This window comes from Sinocyclocheilus grahami, unplaced genomic scaffold (genome assembly GCF_001515645.1).
Source record: "Sinocyclocheilus grahami isolate Dianchi unplaced genomic scaffold, SAMN03320097.WGS_v1.1 scaffold72.1, whole genome shotgun sequence".
NCBI classification, from domain to species: domain Eukaryota; kingdom Metazoa; phylum Chordata; class Actinopteri; order Cypriniformes; family Cyprinidae; genus Sinocyclocheilus; species Sinocyclocheilus grahami.
The window spans coordinates 946,324-966,884 of NW_015505251.1; the positions used below are offsets into that span (position 1 = coordinate 946,324).

The 20,561-nt window shown below is 39.0% G+C and overlaps 1 protein-coding gene across 1 annotated transcript in view; it reads left to right on the plus strand.

Annotated features, from left to right (window-relative positions):
• The window catches only part of LOC107585606 (seizure protein 6-like), a 182,408-nt gene that overhangs the window by 88,681 nt on the left and 73,166 nt on the right, over positions 1-20,561 (plus strand). The window contains exons 2-3 of the mRNA XM_016272695.1: positions 9,989-10,729; positions 12,235-12,368. Of these exons, the coding sequence (XP_016128181.1) occupies positions 9,989-10,729; positions 12,235-12,368 (875 nt within the window). The remainder of the gene's footprint in view (positions 1-9,988; positions 10,730-12,234; positions 12,369-20,561) is intronic.

Below are 20,561 nucleotides of genomic sequence, written 5' to 3' on the forward strand. Positions count from 1 at the left end.
CCAGGAGGGGGCCGGCAGACAGAGTCCAGGGAGGTGACAATGGAGGGAGGAGCCAGGCAGGTGACAGGAAGGACTTCGAGCAGGAGGGGCCAAGCAGGACCCAGGCCACAGCCATGACAGTGACCCACGGTTGAGCTGACGGAGGAGGAAGGGCCGATGACCTTAGGGGGCTGACCGACAGTGGCGGAGACGGAGAGCCGATGAGCCAGGGCAAGGGGGAGGGCCAAGGCAGAGCAGATGGCGCCGGCGACTGACGCGGAGGTGTGGATCTGAAAGGCCGCAGTGGAGCAGGAGCGACAGAGGACAGCGACAGGAGGAGCCGAAGGGATGAAGGAGCCTGACGGAGGCGGAGGGACAAAAGGTCAAGGCGCAGCCAGAGGAGTGGAGTCCCGAGGCACAGGATGGTCGACGCCAGACCAAGGCGGAGGCGGAGGGACGAGGGAGCCCGGCGGAGCTAGTGGATTGCTGGGACACGGCGGAGAGGAGGGAGCTAGAAGCCATGGTGGAGCCGACGGGTGCACGGGCCGAGTCGGAGTCCGGGGCTTAAAGGCTGGAGGCGGAGTCAAGGGATACTCCATCCACGGCGATACTGAAGGATGGCCGTCCCGCGGAGCTCGCACCGTGCTGATGGTGGGCTGAGGGCGAGTAGAGGGGCTGCCAGACAACAGCGGTGGAGGAGGCAGGAGAGGGTGGGTGGGCGGACATTTGTGAGCCTCCGGGCTTAACTTGGGACCAGAAGCCCTCTCAGGGCTGGACATGGAAACAGGAGTCTTCTCTAGGCTAGACATGGGAACAGGAACTTTCTCTGGGCTAGACATGGGAACAGGAACTTTCTCGGGGCAAAACTCTGGGACTGGAGCCCTCGCTGGGCTAAACTCGGGGACTGAAGCCCCCGCTGGGCTAAACTCAGGGACTGGAGCCCTCTCTCTGCTGGACTGGGAAATGGGAGCCCACTCAGGTCTGGACGGGACCAGCGGGGATGAAGGAGAGAGGAGAGGGGGCATGTCGGCTTCCAGCTCTATTTCCCAGTCTATAAAGTCCTCATTGAAGTCCAGCAGTCCCAGATGTATAATCAGCTCACCCTCAGCCGCGGTGCAATGGGCAGAGCTCCTCTCCGCGCTCTCTCTGTCCGCGCCATTCTCCCTCGCGGCAAGTTCAATTGCCGGCTCTCGCACCTTGACTGACGTCACTTGCAGCTCGAGCTCGGGCTCTCCATCAGCGGTGGACTCGGGCATGCGCTCCGCGCAGCGGGGAGATGGTGGGCTGAGTACTGGGTCCGGAGTGGCACTGGCGAGTGTCCACTCCACAAATGTAGCGAAATTCGCTCGAGGGCCTTCCTCGGACGACAGCGCTCTTTACGCGGAGTTTAAACTGGCATCATAGAACGCACAGAGCGCATCGTCCGGGTAGCTGGAGAGGTTGGCGAGGACCAGAACAGTCTGGTGTGGCCCTCGAGCGATTTTTCCCCCTGCTCCAGCAGGAGGAGGAGGGATTCAGGGCGAAAGAGGGGATCCATGGACACAACGGAAACAAAACACTGAGAAAAACGTGAAAAACTAAAACACGGAGGTTACTGTTACGGTCTGGTATTCTGTCACGAATCGCTACCGTGAGGAGCACGGAGCTAGGAATGAGGAGACGTGGAGTAAACGTCAAGCAAAGAGACTTTAATTAACATCCAACGGAACTAGGAACACACACGTAGCGGGGAAAGATGAACATTCAATACCAGACAAAACCAGAAAGCACAGACAGGACCTTAAATACATGGGGTAATTGATAACACACACCTGGAACTAATGAAACAATTAACATGGGAAAACTGGGTCATGGAGCACGTGGAGGCAAAAACACACAGAATGAGTCCAGGGGCGTGACACCCATATGATTTGAAATACTAAATATATGTTTTTTTAAAGAATATTCACTTTTTTCAGTATTTCAGTAAATAGATGTGAGTAAATTATTTTATACACAAACAAACACACACACACATATAATATAATCATATAGTAATTTTAGTAATTTAGCTTCAACTTATTTTAGCTAGTTGGCAAGGAAACTTTTCTATATTTTAAGCTTAAGTTTAAGATTTTCATCTAATATTTAAATTTTACTTCATTTGAGCTTTATTACAATTAACAACATTTTTTGTTTTAGCTTCAATTAACAATACTTTACTATACTTTAGTACCATGTATGAATGTAATTCTGGGTTGAATATGTGGTTTGTTATTGTTTTCTGGCCACATACAAACCATAACTATATTGATAAATAATTCAAACATTATATTATGAGTTATATTAAAACTACATACTATGTAAAATACATTTAAGAGTTAAAAATGCAGATTGTGCATGTGGTGACAATATAGTGTGTTGCAGAAGCGATTACTCACCTCTGAGTCTCTCTCTTTCTCTCTCCCTCTCCATATAATTGGAGTCTGTGAGCAGCTCTCTGCCATCCAAATAGATTAATTATGAAGCCTTGTGTGTGTGGAGTGTAAGTGTTGAACTGTGAGTGTAGAAGACACGAATCAAAGAAAATCAATTTAGGGGGTGATGTAGCCACCTCATCTCACTTCTCCCCTTAATTTCCTTCATGCTTTCTGAAAGGGCTCATCATAACTGAAGTGACAGTCTTTCAAGTTTCCTCTGGGAATAAAAAGAGCTGTGTGTGTGTGTATGTGTGTGTAAGCAGATGTGTGCAGTTGTCACATTTGGATTAAAGAGAGTTGCACTTCTTAAAAGAATATTTCAAGTTCAATACAGGTCAAAATAAAACGATAATGTTGATTACCACAAAAAAATTATTCTGACAGTCCCTCTTTCTCTTTTTCATTATTACTATTATTTTTAAAAGGCACTTACATTGAAAATGAATGGAGCCCATTTTTGGATGATTTAAAAGCAAAAATAAAAAGCTTATATTTTTATAAAAAGCACTTGTGTAAAAAGTTGTGTATTATTTGAGCTGTGCAGCAGGTTTTTACATGATTATAAAATTGTTTTAACAGATTTAGAGTTTATGGCAGCTTGGCAATACAGTTGTACATGGACATGCACTACTGCTGTACAGTCACTTTTCTTTTTAATAGATACATTAGATACAACACATTAAATACTTTTAGAAAAATTAAATAAATTAGTTATTTTTGAACTTTTTTTTTTTTTGAAGGTTTTCTTTTGAATGAAGAATCCTGAAAAAAAAAGTATCACAATTCCCAAATAAATATTAAGCAGTACTCCAACATTGATAATCACATGACACTAAAGACTGGAGTAATGGCTGCTGAATATTCAGCTTTGCATCACAGCAATAAATTACATTTTAAAATACATTACAATAGAACAATTATTTTAAATTCTAATAATATTTAATAAGAACTATTGTTTTTACTGTATTTTTGATCAAATAAATGCAGCCTTGGTGAACATACAGACTTCTTCAAAAACATTAAAAAATCTTAACGACACCAAATTAGACTAAATGTTAACACACATATTGTTTACATCTATTGGCTACACTATTGAAACAGTATTTTCACATTTACAAATGACCCAGCTTACTTCAATTGTAAGTGCTTCATTAATCAAATTGCAATAACTTGCTTTTCCTCTAAAACAACTTCTCTTTTCCACTTCTGTTGCTTAGCCCACACAGACTGTTGCACACTCTTAATCAATACCCTAATCGCTTGATTTAGACATTGTTTTAACAAGCTCTCATTCAATCTGACTCCATTCAGGTATGAAACACCCACTTTTCACTCATTTCCACTTTAATATCTTGTTTAATATCTTGTTTCACTTGGAAATATGTCATATTATGTTTTTGGTGCTCTTTGTGTTCTGAAAGAACTGTGTGGAATGCTTGGATAAATGGATCAGAATGCTTAGTTTTATTCTGACCTATAAAAATAGGGTTAAAAAAATCACCTGTAGAGCCAATATTTATTTTTTTCAGATGAAAAAATTATGGAACAAATAGTGTTTTTAGGCCTTTCCACAAACCGTTCCTCCAGTGAATAAAAATGCTCGGAAATGTAATCAGCTCAGTTTATTTTGGATTCCGTGGTCTGTTCGAGATAAGCCCCATTTTTAGTTACAGTCTTTGAAAAGCTCAATGATAAACATCAAAGTGCCTCTTGAGGCGGTTCTCCATCACTCATTCGGCTTTTGTGTCTCTCTGACTTGGAGTGACTTTGGCTGAAAGAAGGAGGTGGAGAGAGCTAGAGATGGAGGACAATAAAAGAAAAGGACAGCATGACTGTTAATGGGAAGAAGACGAAGAAACCTTGGCAGAGAAGGTAGATGAATAGAGTGATGTGATGAGTCATTTAAGCAATTTGATGTATTTTCCTATTCGCCACTTCTAGTAAATCAAGCAGCTCAACTTAAATGACTGATGTCAGACAAGTCTTTGCTAGTTACTTGCTCTGGCAGAAGTGAGGTTTGATTTGTTTTTCCCTCTTGTTTTCTTTTTCATAACTTAGACTTGGCAGTGTGTTCCTTCCTGAAGGTTTTTTTTTGCTGAGCAGGGGCCACAGTGGAGGCGCAGGGAGCTGAAGCAGATGTATAGCTGTGAGGGAGGTGCTGTGTTAGTTTCCCTGGTGCATTATTGATGCTAGCTGTACACAATAGAGAGGGGAGTGCTTTGCCCTGCAGTCTTTCTCTTTTTTACAGTTTTCAGTAGATGCCTTGTGGCTTGTGGTGTGTGTTTTCTCTCTGTATCTGTCTCTCCGTTGCCTTTTTCTCACCATCTGTTTCATTCTCTTAAAGCACGGTGCCCGCAACGTCTCCTTACTGAGCTGTTATCAAAACTCACTTAGGGCTGGGACAGAAAAACATCCCTTCCAAGGAGCCGGTTATACTTTAATCAATGCAAACAGTGGCAAGCAAAAATTGAGTAAAGAATTTGCTGGGTGGTGTGTGGAAAGACATCACAGAAAAAAGTCTGTCTGTTACCCTTCAACCTTTACTGTCAAAGTCAAACACTGGCTCCTCCAGTCACACATCTGATGCATGAACTCTGGGAGATGAAGCAATAGCCATGTCTTGATGGGTCTTAGATGCTGCTATTTGAGTCTAGAGCAAGTATATTAGCACAACATTTGTCTAGTTTCCAATTCTTCTGTCCTGTAGACCTGTAATAAACCTTAAGACTATCTTTCATCTGTATTGTTGTACAATTTATTTATTTGTAATTCTGTTGAAAGGAATAATAAATTATATGACATCAGTTTGATTCATAAAGTTTACATATTTACACATATTACACATAATGTGTAATAGACCTCATCTCATCATCATCAGATGATGAGATTTTGTCATGAACTGTACGTGTTAGATTCTTTCATTTGAAGCAACTTACACGGCATTTAAGGCAAACATTTTTGTTTTGGTCCATGCATTCTCTGGGAATCAAACCTGTGACCTTGGTGTTGCAAGCATCTGTTTATACTGTTTAAAGGGATAGTTCACCCAAAAATGGAAATTCTGTCATTAATTACTCACCCTCATGTCGCTCCAAACCTGTAAGACTTTTGTTCATCTCTGGAACACAAATTAAGATATTTTTTGGTAAAAAAGCTTTCTGACCCTCCATAGACAGAAACGCAACTACCACAGTTAAAATAGTCCACGTGAAATCAGTGGTTCAACCGTCATTTTATAAAGAAATTGTTTAATAAAGTTGTTATTTTTTGTATCTTGTAGCTTCATAAAATTATGGTTGAGCCACTGATGTCACGTGGACTATTTTATCGAAGTCCTTACTACCTTTCTGAGCCTTGAACATGGTAGTTGCGTTGCTGAATATGCAGAGTTAGAAAGCTCTTGGATTTAATCAAACATATCTTAATTTGCGTTCCGAAGATAAATTAAGGTTTTACGGGTTTGGAACAACATGAGGGTGAGTTATTAATGACAGAATTGCCATTTTTGGGTGAACTATCCCTTTAAGTCTTTTGTGTAATTGTAACACAGTGTCCTAACCAGATTTGGCGCAACAAGATTCCAGTGATAAGCAATTTGTCTGTCCACACCAGATGTGACACAACTCAATGAGAATTCAATCAAAAATCACAGCCAATCAGAAGAGAGTGTGGGCGGGCTCTGTCTGCAAGCGCACTGCACTTGCCACAAAATGAATATGTACATAATCTAATTCATACATATAAAACCATTTTAACTTTATTAAAACACACACTGAGTGACCTGATACAATCTTTGTCATGGAATACGCTCATTTGTTTACTTTGAGTTTACAGTTTTAACATTTATGTTTGCTTTGATTTATTTTTAAGATCTGAGGTATATTATACATTATCGCTTTCAGTATAAAGGTCATGCAAAATAATAAACAAACTCGCAGTCGCATTAGATACTTTTAACATTAAATAAAGCACATACTCAGTACCTGAGATTGTCATTGTCATAATTTGTATGCTGTTGTTTCAGTCACAACGTCACAGAAATTGAAACTCTTTTCCAAAATAGAATTCCATGTCGCTCGTCGTGTACCACTGTCAGAGTTGGTTAGAACACAGTGTAATATTTGTGCTTACAAATATTGTGTCCCAAATGATGCACTATGTACACCACTGTCTAGTAGTATATGAATAGCCCCACCCCCTCCAGCATGTAAGTAATGCTGCAACAGTTGAGAGCATGAAATGTCCAACATTCTACATTTCTTTGTTTCTATTAATTAAGTGCATATTTCCTTTTTGGAATTTTCAGAATGAACACACTATTTATACTAAAAATGTCCAGACTAGTGCACAAGTACGCGAATTGGGGTGTGCCTAAAGTACAAAAACTCTTGGGGACAACTTATGAACTCAAAAGTAGGACAGTTTTTTGGTGGTTGTGAAAGCAGCAATGAACCCAGATTGCTCTAGAGGGATTGCCCAAGTAATACATGTACTGGAAGTCACTTATAAAAGCACTTGATAAAAGCTTCTTATAAATAATGATTAGTAAATGATGTGCTTCTTTACAGATGTCTCAGGGCAACTTTTTGCATAAACATGAGTGACACCCCACTTCTCCCTCCAGCTGTTATTTGCAGTTATTCTTCCTTCGTTGTGTTTCGCGCATAAGGGTCGCTATTTAAATAGGAGTTCAGTGAACATACCTATTTGCAAGTTAAGAGAAAATGCAATAGAGGGTAAAACAAAGCCCACACTCCCCCGCTGGTTTGTGTAAAAAGCTTCTAAGGCAGGCTCATGGTCATTTAAAAGTCAAATCCAGCCATTGAAAAGCACAGCACTGAGGGACCTTTGAACAGACAGTGAAGTCAGTCTGAAAGATTCTGTTTATACTCCACGAGCGCTAATGGAGCAAATCAAACACTCTCCTGCCTCAGCGCGCCACGTCTGTTTGGTCTTTCCTGAAGTTTTTAGAGGAGCCTGGACTATGAACTGCTAGGGTTATGTGAAGTGTAGGGGGTATATGGGACCTTCCACTGGGAAGCATTTGGGAATGCTGATTTTTTTCAACACGAAATCCCTGTGACATTGAGTGTGATATGCATAGTGATTTCAGAAGCTTTTTATAAGTCAGGAACTCCCAAGAAACTTCTGCGAGCGGTTCTTTTCAGAAATGTTCGCGTTCAGGGTGAAATGGATAATAATTCACCTCATAACATTAGGCACATTCATTACATTCAGCCTGTCTAATTTAACAACCGTGAAATTTGACATCAGATATTTCATAATTACTCATGTAAAGGCACAGCTAATAAATGAATCATAAAGCAAAACCTGATTGACATTTAGAGCTCACGCTATTTGCGTTTCGATGTCCTCGTCAAAAAAAAAAAATCCTGTCTGCTTTTGGGGTTTGATCTACAAATGGCTGAATTCTAAATAGATGACAGGAACTGAGGACTTCCTGCCCTTTGCTTTGTCTCTCATGTGTCATTTTGCCTGGATCTGAGTGATGTGTTAGATGTCGATGTGATTTTTACCCTCAAAGCAAAGTCAATCTCTCATAAAACACACATCACCGCTTGGCGAAACGATGTGTATCTTTTGCTTCTGACACTTCATAGAGGATAAGGGGAAAGAAATAAACCGTCAGTTCCGTTCGGTTTGAGATATCATCCTCTCCTTTCCTTTCGTGGGAATGCGCTTCAGATACACCGGCCTCCATTGTTGGAAGCAGCTTATTATTAGTAAGTCGAGAAACAGAAAGAGAGCTATTAGGGTGCAAATTAAGCATTGTGAAATCACAAGTTCCCCGGCATGCAGCAGTCTCCTGAAGGCCGGCTGATTACATCTCACCAGGTGCAGGTGGGGGAGATCCATTTTCACCGCTACACTTCTCAAATCCACTCATTACGACGTGCCGCCTGATGAAGGTTTGGACTCATTAATTGGCAAGGGGAGGAGAGAGAGCATTCAAATGAACAATTATGGCAAAGGAGTTTATCTTTTTTCCTCCACACGCTCCACAGCATTTTCAAAGTGTCTCCAATCATAATCCATTTAGTGGATACTTTTCCATTTTGTTAATGTGCTAGGGGTTCTGACCCCGCAGTTTGAATGCTTTGCAATTTCGTATGGGTAAACCACAAAGCGTCACGAGCCGTATAAACGGCACAGTCCTCCTCTCCTTGGGTGGTATAGAGAGGAAATTTGTTGCAAGGCTTTACACAAGGGAGGGTGCTTGTCTTTGAAATATGCAAAAAAAAAAAAGGACTATAGTTGTTTGAACACTCAAGTTATAATTGTAGTTATTAATCAGTGTTAATTTTTACAGCTTTTAATTTTAGTTTTTTTAATGAAAATATAATTAAAATTTGCCATATTTATTCATTTTAGTCAGTTTTACTTTGGATTTACCTGAATTAAAAAAATTTTAAGGTACATTTTGGCCTCTCTATCAACAATCTCTGGTTGAAACATAAAATTGCAAGTTATTTACAAAGGAATTTTTTTTCTGTTCCTTTTTTAATGCTTTTCATGTGTTTTCACCACGGCATTCCAAGTCTTTCATCAGCAGTGAGACAGTCCCCACACCAAAATATTCAAAAAATATTTGAATATTATAATTGATATATTTGGACATAAATTGTCTTTTCCCTGCCTTAGAGAGTAATTCACAATATGCACCTCATTGCTGGCAAAGAATAGAAGGCATTTGCACGTCTTTTTCCTACAATCGACTATAGGTACACTGAAACAAATGGTGTTCAAAAATTCAGAAATTGCAAGTAATTTCACAAATAATTACAAAGAATAGGTAGTAACGTGGACTTATGTGTGACATTTTAGCAAACATACAACAGTACTTTTTTTTCTTATTTGAAAATGAATGATTAATGTCTTTCAAACTGTATGACCTTTTTTGTGCTTTCAATTATCCATCAGTTCCTAAAAATGAAGGTTCTTTATTGCCGTTTATCTTTCCATGAAGAACCTTTCTGGAACCTTTCCACTGCACAAAAGTTTCTTTATAGTTGAAAAAAGTTTTCCATAAAAATTTAGAACTGTTCACAAAAAAAGTTTTTGGAGAATTTAAAATGGATCTTCTATGGAAATATACCTGAGCATATCACTAACTGTTACAAAACACATTTCAAAACAAAAACTTGTAGCTTGAGTATACTAAGTACTATCTATTTGCTTTGAGGTTTCTGTGTTGCTTTATGCTTTAGTTATTGATTTTCTGTTTTAGCGACTGATCTTTTTGCCGTTGCTTATGGGGGAATTAACTTTGCTTTTATTTTTTAGGATATGTTGTTTTATAAATGTTGCTGATATGATTTTATAATGTAAAGCACCTGGTCAACATGAAAAGTGCTAGAAATGAATGTGATTGATTATTTACGATGTTGAATTTACCATGAATTCAGAATGTCAACTCTTTCATCAATGTACATTTTCATCAGAAATTATGCTTTTGGCAAGATTATCACTGTTCTAAACTCACTATATATTTCATAATGAGCTCTGCTTGTATTAAATGTATTCTCCAGGTTCTTATATGGATGGGAGGTTAGCAGTCACCCAAAGAGGAGGACAGGTGGAAGCAGAGGACGGGTCCAATCCATATCACACCACACAGGACACAGAGAGAGCCCCTCCGCTGTTCACAACGGCTCCCCCTTACAGTGGCCTCGACCACCATCCGCCTTTTAAGCCCTACCCGCCTTACGACCCCCGGGGCCAAAGCCACGAGCAGTATTTTCAAGACAGCGGAGGGGCAGCTCACCATCCCACAATGCCATCGTCTAGTTCCCATCTCCTTCAGGATCTGTCCACACAGCTGGTCCCACACGAGGATGTGCCTCCATTCTCTGATGTAGCAGCTCCCAGAACCACCACACTGGCTCCATTGGCCGCAGCCCTCACCCAGCCACACGTGCCCAACATCCAACACAAACCTTCAGCAGAAACGCAGAGGAGAAGCACGGAGGAACCACCCCTGTCCGTGACCATAGCATCACTGACCACCACTGATGTGCACAAATCTGCACCACCTGCTTCCAAACTGACAGATAGAGGAGATGTCACTCCGACCTTAAACAGCAAGCCCAAAGATGCAACAATCCCAGTAAAAAGAGAGAAAGAAAAGTCCTCAATAATCAAAGCAGAACATAGCACTCCAGGAAGTGATGTTGCTGTAAAAGTATCATCAATGTCTGGGGATTTGGATGACGAGACCACCACCTCCACCATCATCACCACAACAGTTATTACGACCATGCAGACACCAGGTACCATTCACACGATCAGCGTGACTTAGATTTACATATTTTTCACACAGCTCCCTGATGCCTAATTCAGGGCTCTTCAGAGGTTTACCTGCCCTGCTTGTGCCTAAAGATGTGGGTTTTGAGATGTCAGTTGAATAAGTAGTTTTATACCACTGCATTTGCTGCCTTCTTACATGAGGTCTTTGATAGTTTTGTGCAATAAAATTAGGGTTCAGAAACCCCATATAACATAAGTTAGCCCTTTAATGTTTACAAAAATTTATTTTTAAAATGAATATGGGTTACATGTTTGTCCCTTTAAAGTCACAGAACAAAAGCTTGAAAACAATATGATATTATTAATTTATGAAATTATTTTTGAAAGCAAGAGTTTGTGTCATTAAATATGAATAATACTTTGTGCAATTTGTGTATATTGAACTTTCAGTTAAATTTAGACATTTAAGTATTTTTATAATTTATTATATAGGGACATTTATTATTTTTAATTAAGGTACTTTATTTGTTATATATGTATTATATTTAATTTAATTATTATTTTTATTTGTATTACATGGGGACATTTGGACATATCAGTGCCCCCTGACATCATAGCACTATTTAAAAAGTTCTGTTAATAGGAATGCACAATATCTTGGCACCATATCTATTATCAGCAGATATTAGAGATTTTTATAATTTTTTGGTACCATCAAATATTGGATATATAATAGTTCATGATCCTTTCTGTTACCTTACATTTCCATTACCTTCTAGCCATCATATAACACTCACTTAATGTTAATCTTCAATTTTTGCAAATCCAAATTTCACACTGTATGTTGTTAAAATGTTGTGACTGGTTTTAGTTTTTATATTTTATTGAAATAAAATAGTTTAGTATACAAATTTGAATTTCTGGCATAACAAAATTAATCATCTGTTTATCGGTATCAGTCAGATTTTTAATAGCAGTGCATCCCTATTATTGAAGATCTTTAACCTATTTATTTAATTTTCACAATTGTCCATATAATGAGAAACTTGGATCTGATTGGCCCCATTAGAAGTGATGCAGCCTAGTTATACAGGGCTTTCTTAAGACCACTAGCCAACTAGTTGTTCAGACAACCAACTGACAGTTTAAATATGAAAGTATGTAATTTTGCACATCCCTAATAACTAAGCCAAGCGTATGAATTTATATGGAGCAAGAACATATCTCTTGAACAGCAGCGGCGTTTAACTCTAGAGGGAGATGAAGGAGCCGACAGAGCAGAAAGAGCTCAAGGCTACAAGAAAATATTCGCTCACCTGCCATTTCACCTGAATTGCCCACATGTTCCTACACAGCAGGGCAGGAAAACTGACCCTGTTGATCCAGACAGAAAATGAGAAAACCTTGAAAGACAATTAAAGATGGGAGGGAATGCAATGAAGTGAGATGGAGAGAATGAGAAAAGGCTCGCCTCTATTGATGCACACTTTCTCTGTCTCTCTCTGTCCTTCTACCTTTTCTAATGCAGCTCCGTGCAGCACCAATTTCACATCACCGGGAGGCTACATAGAGACACCGCAGCAAGCCAGGAGTTGGTACAATACGGATGTGGACTGTACATACACCGTGACAGTCTACATGGGCTATGGGGTGGAAATTCAGGTAAATCCATCACAAGGTGCTTTTGTTATTGACCCAGTTCCTGGAAACGATCTAAATTACTGTGGTAATCCAGTTCTGCCCTTTCATTCTTGAAAGGTTAAGTGTGTAATGTACTGTGCCTCTAGCATCAAACAGAAAAATAGTGATTGTTTTCACACAGGTTTTGCAGACATGCCCCCTGTCTGCCATTGGCCGGGCAAACAAATATCCCCACCCCCAATCTCACACTATTGGTTGAGTCAATGTAGCTGTCGAACTGGTTGGAAATGTTTTGCTACTACAATAGAGCCACAGTGTTACACTTTTCAGAAAACAACCTTCAAATGGCTTTCTTATAGTTCTCTCTGAATATGAGAAAAAGCATTTTTATATTGGAAAAATTACTACCTTCAGCTTTAAGAAGTGGGTTTTAAGCTAATTTTTGGTTAGACTCCATTTTGGTTAGGATGTTGTCTGCGTATACAGTATAGACAGCAAGGAAGCTCGCTAGGGTTTGGAACAAAACCATGATATGCTCCCTCACAAAAATCACCTTCAACCATTTGATTAACTGCAGCTTCCTTCATAAAATATACAATAGCCATTACCTCCCTGACCTTCCAGATGGTTTAGCTAATATATCTTGAATAGTAAAGATCACGCATAGCAAATCACTATCAACCATCATGTGAGCTGCTGCAGCATCTTAGTCGGTAGAGAGAGAAGGACGGTGAGAGGAAGGGGAGCCTGTCTCATCTCATTCCTCCTCTCCTTGTACAGACTTGTTAACCTGGGACAGTGTATAAATATCTCTCTGTTTTCCAGCAATTATTCAATGTGACTGATATGTGCGGAAGCCACACAGTTCTTCCCCTAATTAATTGCTTATGGATTATCTGTCCACTTCTTTTGTTTGTTTATGGTATTCTTTAATGCCCTCCTGTTAAACTGTCTCTCAGGCAACTCTTAACTTAATTAAAGCAGCCCCATCCTTCTGCTGATAGACAAAAATAATGTTTAATTCAGACAATGCGAGGGCCTGTTTTGCATTTTCTGTGTTCTTACGGCCTAATTTATTCGATCGGTCCTGGTTAAGCTTTTCCCTTATCCAGAAGCCTCTCTGAATGCCATACAATCCCGATTTGAGACCTCGGACTTTGAAGGCGTTCATCAGGAAGGTTAAACTGCATTTAAGCCATTTCCATCATTCAATTTAGGAAGATGGAAAGAGGTTTGCTTCTTTAGATCGCTTCCTGCTCATGCTGGATGGCCGTGGCCTTTACCTGCTGGATTCCTCTGGGAATCAGGTATTAGTGGTGGCGGGTGGTTGCTGACCTTGCGTGTCGAGGGCTGTGTTGGGCAGAGGGCTCATCACCTGTACAGGCCTGACCTGCTGATCCAGGCCAAATGGCTAAACCCTCATCAGTCTGAGCTCAGCGGAGGGAGCTCAGGTCGTGCCTCACTCTTCCTTTAATACCCAGATACTGAACTTTAGACTCCATCTCCCCTGAGAGCTACATCCTGCTGAACTCTCCTACGGTGATAGAGATGAGTCATCTGAGGAAGTGCAGTGCTCCCTTTCACTGGAGTTCAAATATCATCTGTATAGTGCCACTCCAAAACCTTTTTGCTGAGGATCCATTTCTTGATGAAAGTTGAATTTGAGCTTATTTGACCCAATTATATGTCATTTTTAAAAACACGTATTACACTTTTCTCCAGTACTAGATTCCTGTTATTTGGTACATCTTTTGGGGTTGTCAAAATACCAATACTAGTAATATCTAGACAGTATATTAAATTAAAGCAGTGACATTTTTTCTTATTTTCCCAATTAAGTAAATGTTTCCTCGTTTTATTTTTTTAAGTAAACAGTATTTAAGCAAGTTCAAATTTCTTACAGCAGTCTTACAGCAAACTAGCTTTCTTGAATGGAATAAAATATTTAATAGAACACTGCTTTAATACAGTGAAAGTGGATGGGGACCAGGCACTGCTGTGGTTTTATTATTTTTTTTACTTTAGTGTTGACTTGGTATTATTTTTACATTTCTAGTGTCTGTACAGTTTATATACAGTATGTTCAACTTTAAGGTTCATCCTCAGATGAAACAGGAGAGAACATCGCTACTATTGTACGTGATAATACACATTGTAAAACACTCCATCAGAAGCTGCTTGACAGTATAAATGCACTGTAAATGGAACAAACTGAAAAAAATAATAGATTATTTTTGTGTCTTGAATTTTACATCCTAAAGTAATAGTGCCTGAATGTACATTTCAGTGTAATGATCTTTACACCGGTGATGCCCGCAAGCGAGACATATCTTGTCTATTAGGGCAGAGCAGAAAAAAAAATAGCTCGTCTTCATTCTCAATTCGGTTTTGGACAGAGAGTAGATGTTTAATATGGCAGCCTGGTGCTTGGAGATCACTTCTGTCCACTCAGCCATGACAGTTGCCATGACTCTGGGTATTATCATTGCTTGTAAACAATTACAAAGTTAATAAGAGAGCAAGATGGCACATTGGAAATTTAATGAGTCTGAATCTTGGGGTGCTGAGGAGTGCAGGCTACCACCTAGAGCAGGGGTCGGGAACCTTTTTTGACCAAAGAGCCATTTTTTTTATTTTCGGTTACTGCATTTTTCCGAAAGAGCCAAAGTAATAAAAAAAAAAAATTATATATATATGTATATGTGTGTGTGTGTTTTCAATAACGTTTTAATAATAGGGACTTTATTAGGACCATGGAAACTAAAATACACAAATATGCAACAAATCATCAAAAATTGTGCAGGGCTTTTACTGTGAGGAATTCTCTTCAGAGTTCTCTCTCTCTCTGCGCGCGTGTGTGTGTGTAAGAGACTGAGTGAGTGAAAAATAATGCACGGTGCCGACCATATTTATGTGAATGCTAACAGTCCCACCCGCAGAAAGCTGTGCAGAAAAAGCAAAAGTAACCGGCGAAATGTTTCAAAGTATAAAACATAAGTATATGTTTCAGTCCTGTCACTTTTTTTTTTACATACTTTTACACTTTTTCTGCTGTTCAAAAAATCTTTCTTTTCGCTATTACCACAAAGCTACGAATCTGAGTGCAAGAGCTGTACGTTACCATAGAAACGTCAATGGTTTGCTCGTGACTCTCGCAAACAGCTCTGAACGTGCACTGAACACGGACTTTGGCCGGTACAGAAAATTTATTATTATTTTATATGTATATTTAGAGCTTATGTAGGCTCTACAACAAAGGAATTGCTGATCTCTAGTGATGTCTAATTTGTGTAATAGATCATTTGTTAGTAAAGGGTGAGAGATCTGGCGACCTCTTACCGACCTCTGGCCTAGAGCTTCAAACTATCCCTTTATTGTGCAACGCGGAAGTAAGCTGTTTCCTGTGAATGTGCCAGAGTTCTGATTCATATTGCTGCTTTAGGTGAATAATTAGAAGAATAACAAGTGCAATAAATCATATAACTATTTGTGCTGCAAACTGGTGTTTTTATGATTTTGATAATAAATTGAAATAAAATAAAAACAAATACCTGATTGCAACATGAAGCAGCATAACTGACTGCTTTTGTACAGCTAAACATTAAAAATAAGCTGTGTTATTACCTTGTTTGAACAAAAAAGCTCTGGATTTAAAACTGAAATGTGTAATTTCTGCATCACAAATAATGACTCTTTTCTTACAGGTTTCCACATTAGCTATTGGTCGAGCAAACAGATTGCTCCGCCCTAAACTTACGTGATTGGTTGATTCACTGTTGCTGGTTCAAACTGGTTGGAATGCATAAACAAACAGAGCAATGTTTATACTTTTCATCTCTGCCTATTAGGCTAGGATTGGAAAAAGGGTTTTAACATTGAAAAATATATATACTGTATATATACAATTCAGCTTCAATATAAACCTAATAAGACCTTACAAATCTCAGAAGTTTTGTACAAAAGTTTGTGTGTGTGTGCTTTACAGATATATTGATTTTACTAATTGCTTGAAATTTCACACTAACAATTGCTGCTGCTTGTACATTTATCTCTTTTTTTCTTTTTCTTGTTGTTTGTTTGTATAGCCATTTTTAGGTGTTGATTGCCAAGCTATTTTCATCTCTTTTCCTCACTAGAATTGTGTGTCCTTGTTGTCCCACCTACATAATGGAAAAAATAAGCCAGTGACAAGTAAATATCCACATCTGAACTAAGAAATAGCAGTGCAGGATTTGAGTGTTTGAGTCCTTGGTAGCTACTTAGCCACAGAAACATTCGTTTTTGTATTATTCTTTGAAGACACATAGGAAAAGATAAGACAGCACTCTTGGCTTCAAAACAGCACTGGCCCCTATTGAGTTTCCATACAATGCTGTTTCCAGTGCTGTTTTGGACGCTTTTGATATTCTTTGTTTAGACAAAAACATTTGAAACATTTCAATGAATTGAAATGTTCTGCAAAAGAAAGTCATACAGGTTTGAAACGACATAAGGATGAGTAAATGAAGACAGATTTATGTGTGAACTATCCCTTTAATAAAGAGTGTGTCAAATCCTGAGAGAAATTACATATTTATATGAAATAACATATTTCAGTCAACTACAGCTTTTCTGTCGGTTGTAACGTTGAAGTTATTCAAATATCAACCATTTGGCCGTTTCATGAGGAATGAGGCATCTGACATTCAGATGGATGGAGTTATCTGCTTCACAGTTTGTAGATTTCTGCTTTTGTATTATTCATTCCCGGCTTCTTGACTAAACTCTCAGCATATTATGGTTAGCATCTCCATTTAGTCTTTTTAACGGTCTCCCCTTGACGCTGACTCATCAGTGCGGTGATAACGCATCCTGAGTCTGGATAGCTCTCCTAAATGGACCCACAGATATTCCAGAGCATGTGCAGAACTGTCAGTGCACTTCATGGGTAGATATGGCGATATGGATTGGATGCTTAAACAGTGCCGTGAGCAGTGAGAGGGTCAAAACTCAAGCCACTGTCCGCTGAATGAGAGGGATCCATAAGTCGTCTCCAGAACCATGGGTGGCGCATGGATATTGACTGAGGGTCGATACTCTCAACTGCTTTGGATTAAGTGGGTCCTCTGTACAGTTCAATAAATATAGTTTGGTCTCCAGCCTGTCTGAGCTGATAGCTGAGATTGATTTGAATGTATTTGTCAAGCTGGACAGTTAAACATCCAGAAGCCTGTTGGCAGGGACCCTTCAAAGAGTCAGGTTAACAAAGTGCTTCAATTAAAGAGATTTCAATTAAAGAGACTTCTTCGTTTCTCAAGGACTGTGTGTTTATTTCTTTTGATTTTGTTAAACGGTGGTCATAATTGGGTAAGTGACTAAAAAAGAAAAGGAAATCTATCTATCTATCTATCTATCTATCTATCTAGATATCTATCTGTCTTTTAATGGAGGCTCGAACCCGAGTCTCGGCTTGAACACAGAGTTCAACCCCCCCTTTGTGATATTACCTAGAGGGAGAATAACAGAAATAGAAGAGGAGATGGAGAGGTGGAGGGATGCTGGAAGAATTGATGCTGGGACGGTGCAATGAGTGATGCTTTTATATGCTCGTAATGATGATTGACAGAACTGAATATTTAGGCTCTTCTCGAACCTACGTTTGGAACTTTATTTTAAGAATTTATTTTTCATTATGATCTCAGGACTTTATCTCCCTGACAACAGATGTTTCTTTTGGCTTAAAAACTCAAATGAACAACATGTATTTTTGGGAGGTGGATGAATATTGCGGTGAAATTGCGTCCAAAAAGTACTTTAGAGTGAATTTCTTGGTGTCTCTTATTTGGATTCTCAATTTGATCCTCATCCACTAGATGTACGATGCAAATACTTAAATAATCACTTTTTTTCCTTTTTTTTTTTAGATGTTGAGTGGAGCTATTTCAGTGGTCTCTGATCAAAGCTGCTCTCAGTGCTGTACATCTGAGGTTTTGAGCCAATTCACCTCACACATCAGTGTTTGAAGTATCATTCTCCTCAATAGCATGGATCAATAACCACAGACAGCACAATTTCATCTGCCCTCCTCCACAGCTCACTTATAACTAGAGGGCTAATGGTCAAGCTTTATTAATAGCCTGTCACTTGTTTTCATGAGCCCTGTCCTCTATGCTGACACAGTTTGTAGCGCTGCCTGTACGGGACGCTGCTCGTGGCCAGAACTAAACGCTGATGTTTAAAGTGCGTATGTGTAGAAATGAGATCCTATTGTTTTGCAGAGGACTTCCTTTCTTTCCATTCCAGTAATCTTATCCTTTTCAGGGGATACTTCAATGTGGCTTAATCTTTTGTAGATTTAAGACATAAAAGTAAAGACCTTAACCAGCCAGGAGAGATTTGTGCTAAACTCATTTGAATTTGAACAGTGCGGTTTAGCTGTGAAATGAGGTTATAACAAGGCCACTATCCTAATTTTCTCAGTTCCCCTCAAAGCTGCCAGGAACCTTTCACTGTGTCATGAAGGAGAACACAATAAATTAATGTACAATAATATAGTTGAAAGGATTTTATGACTGCTATCATTCATAAAACTTAGCCATGAAATAATTCACATTTTCCCAAATGTAACTGCAAATTATCTACTAATGACCCAAATTCATCAAATGGTCTACAGTTAGGGTTGTTTCGAAACCAGAATTTCAGTACTCAGTAGTAGCATTAGTGAAATTTAATGAATCTTAATATCAGTTATTGATACAACAGCAGAAAATAATGTGCTAATGAACAGACTTTTATTTAAATGAATTAAATTAGGTTTTAATAATTCTTTTGTAACTACATTATTTTTTCATTTGTTCTAATAAACAGGGGTTAATTGATAAAACAAGCACATTTTGAGTAATAAGACAAGTAAAAAAACATTGTTTAACTGCTGTGTCAAATATACAGTAAACAAAAAAACTTGTGCAAAATGAAACAGCTGAAATTATTGTATTACAAAAAACTCAGAACATGGGTTACATAACACAACACAAACAAAACAGTTAGGGTGACTGCAAATAACAAATGTTATTTGTTATATTTGGAATTGCATACTGCCATAATACTGCCAGAAAACTACTAACAAGTATCATATTGCAGTCGATTACCATAATAATATAAATATTAAGACTCTTCTTTTAGTGTCAAAGAATTGGTTTAGGACCTAATGATGAATTTAGAGTAGATGCATTTGCCATTTTGCTCTTTAAACACTTTATATACATTTTAATGACTCACTGATTATGATTTCAAGGCAACCAGAGAGGCATTCCACTAGATTTTACTTATCCTTGCTTGTTGTTTCAATGGTATGAGCGTATAATCATAGCAAAATAACAAAGTCACGCACTTGATTAGAATTAATTTATACTTATTGCATCAAGTAAAATTATTATTTTTTCCCCAAATGAACTCTAATAATGAATGTGAGGCATGTCATTCTAATCTGATAGTAATGTGCATGTAACTGCATGGATCACATGCCAGGCATGAGACACCCTTGAGTGTCTATACCAATGTCATTTCCCATTGCCCTTGATTAATGCAGGGCGTCTATTGTTCAATAAGCTTCATGCATTAGAATGCAGGGGCACCTGAGTGAGGGAACTCAGTTAATTTATCAGCGTCCATCGGAATTAATTACAGATCCAGCGTGTGAAAGTCAGCCGTGCCTAATCACATGAGCGCAACGTCCCACAAGCGTCATTTATTTCAAGGCGCACCACCCCGTGGCTTATTTGAAACCGGTGTTAGTGCACTGCCATGCAGTTCTCCTCTTGACTAATTGTGTTTGTCCTGACAATGCGCTTTTCTGTCCTACCGGTTATCTCTGACTGATTGGATCTGTCTTTTTCGTCACAGATATCTGAGGAGTGAGCGTCTGGGTGGAGGGTTTCGTGCTTCTTTGTATCTTGCGGCATCTTACTGAGGTGTGATCAGCAAACAGGGTGCCTTATCTGCACTTTAGATGGGAAACTCAGCGACTTGGTGCTCAGTAAACGAAGTGTGGATTTGGTGTTTTGTAAGCCTGAATGCGTTGCTTTATCCAACGTGACAATTTAGCTGTGGTATCCTTAAATTGAAAATTAAAAAAATTGACAATGTATAATAATATATTTATAATAATTACATTATATATTCAAGATAATATCTATATACACTGGTGGCCAAAAGTTTGGAATAATTCAGATTTTT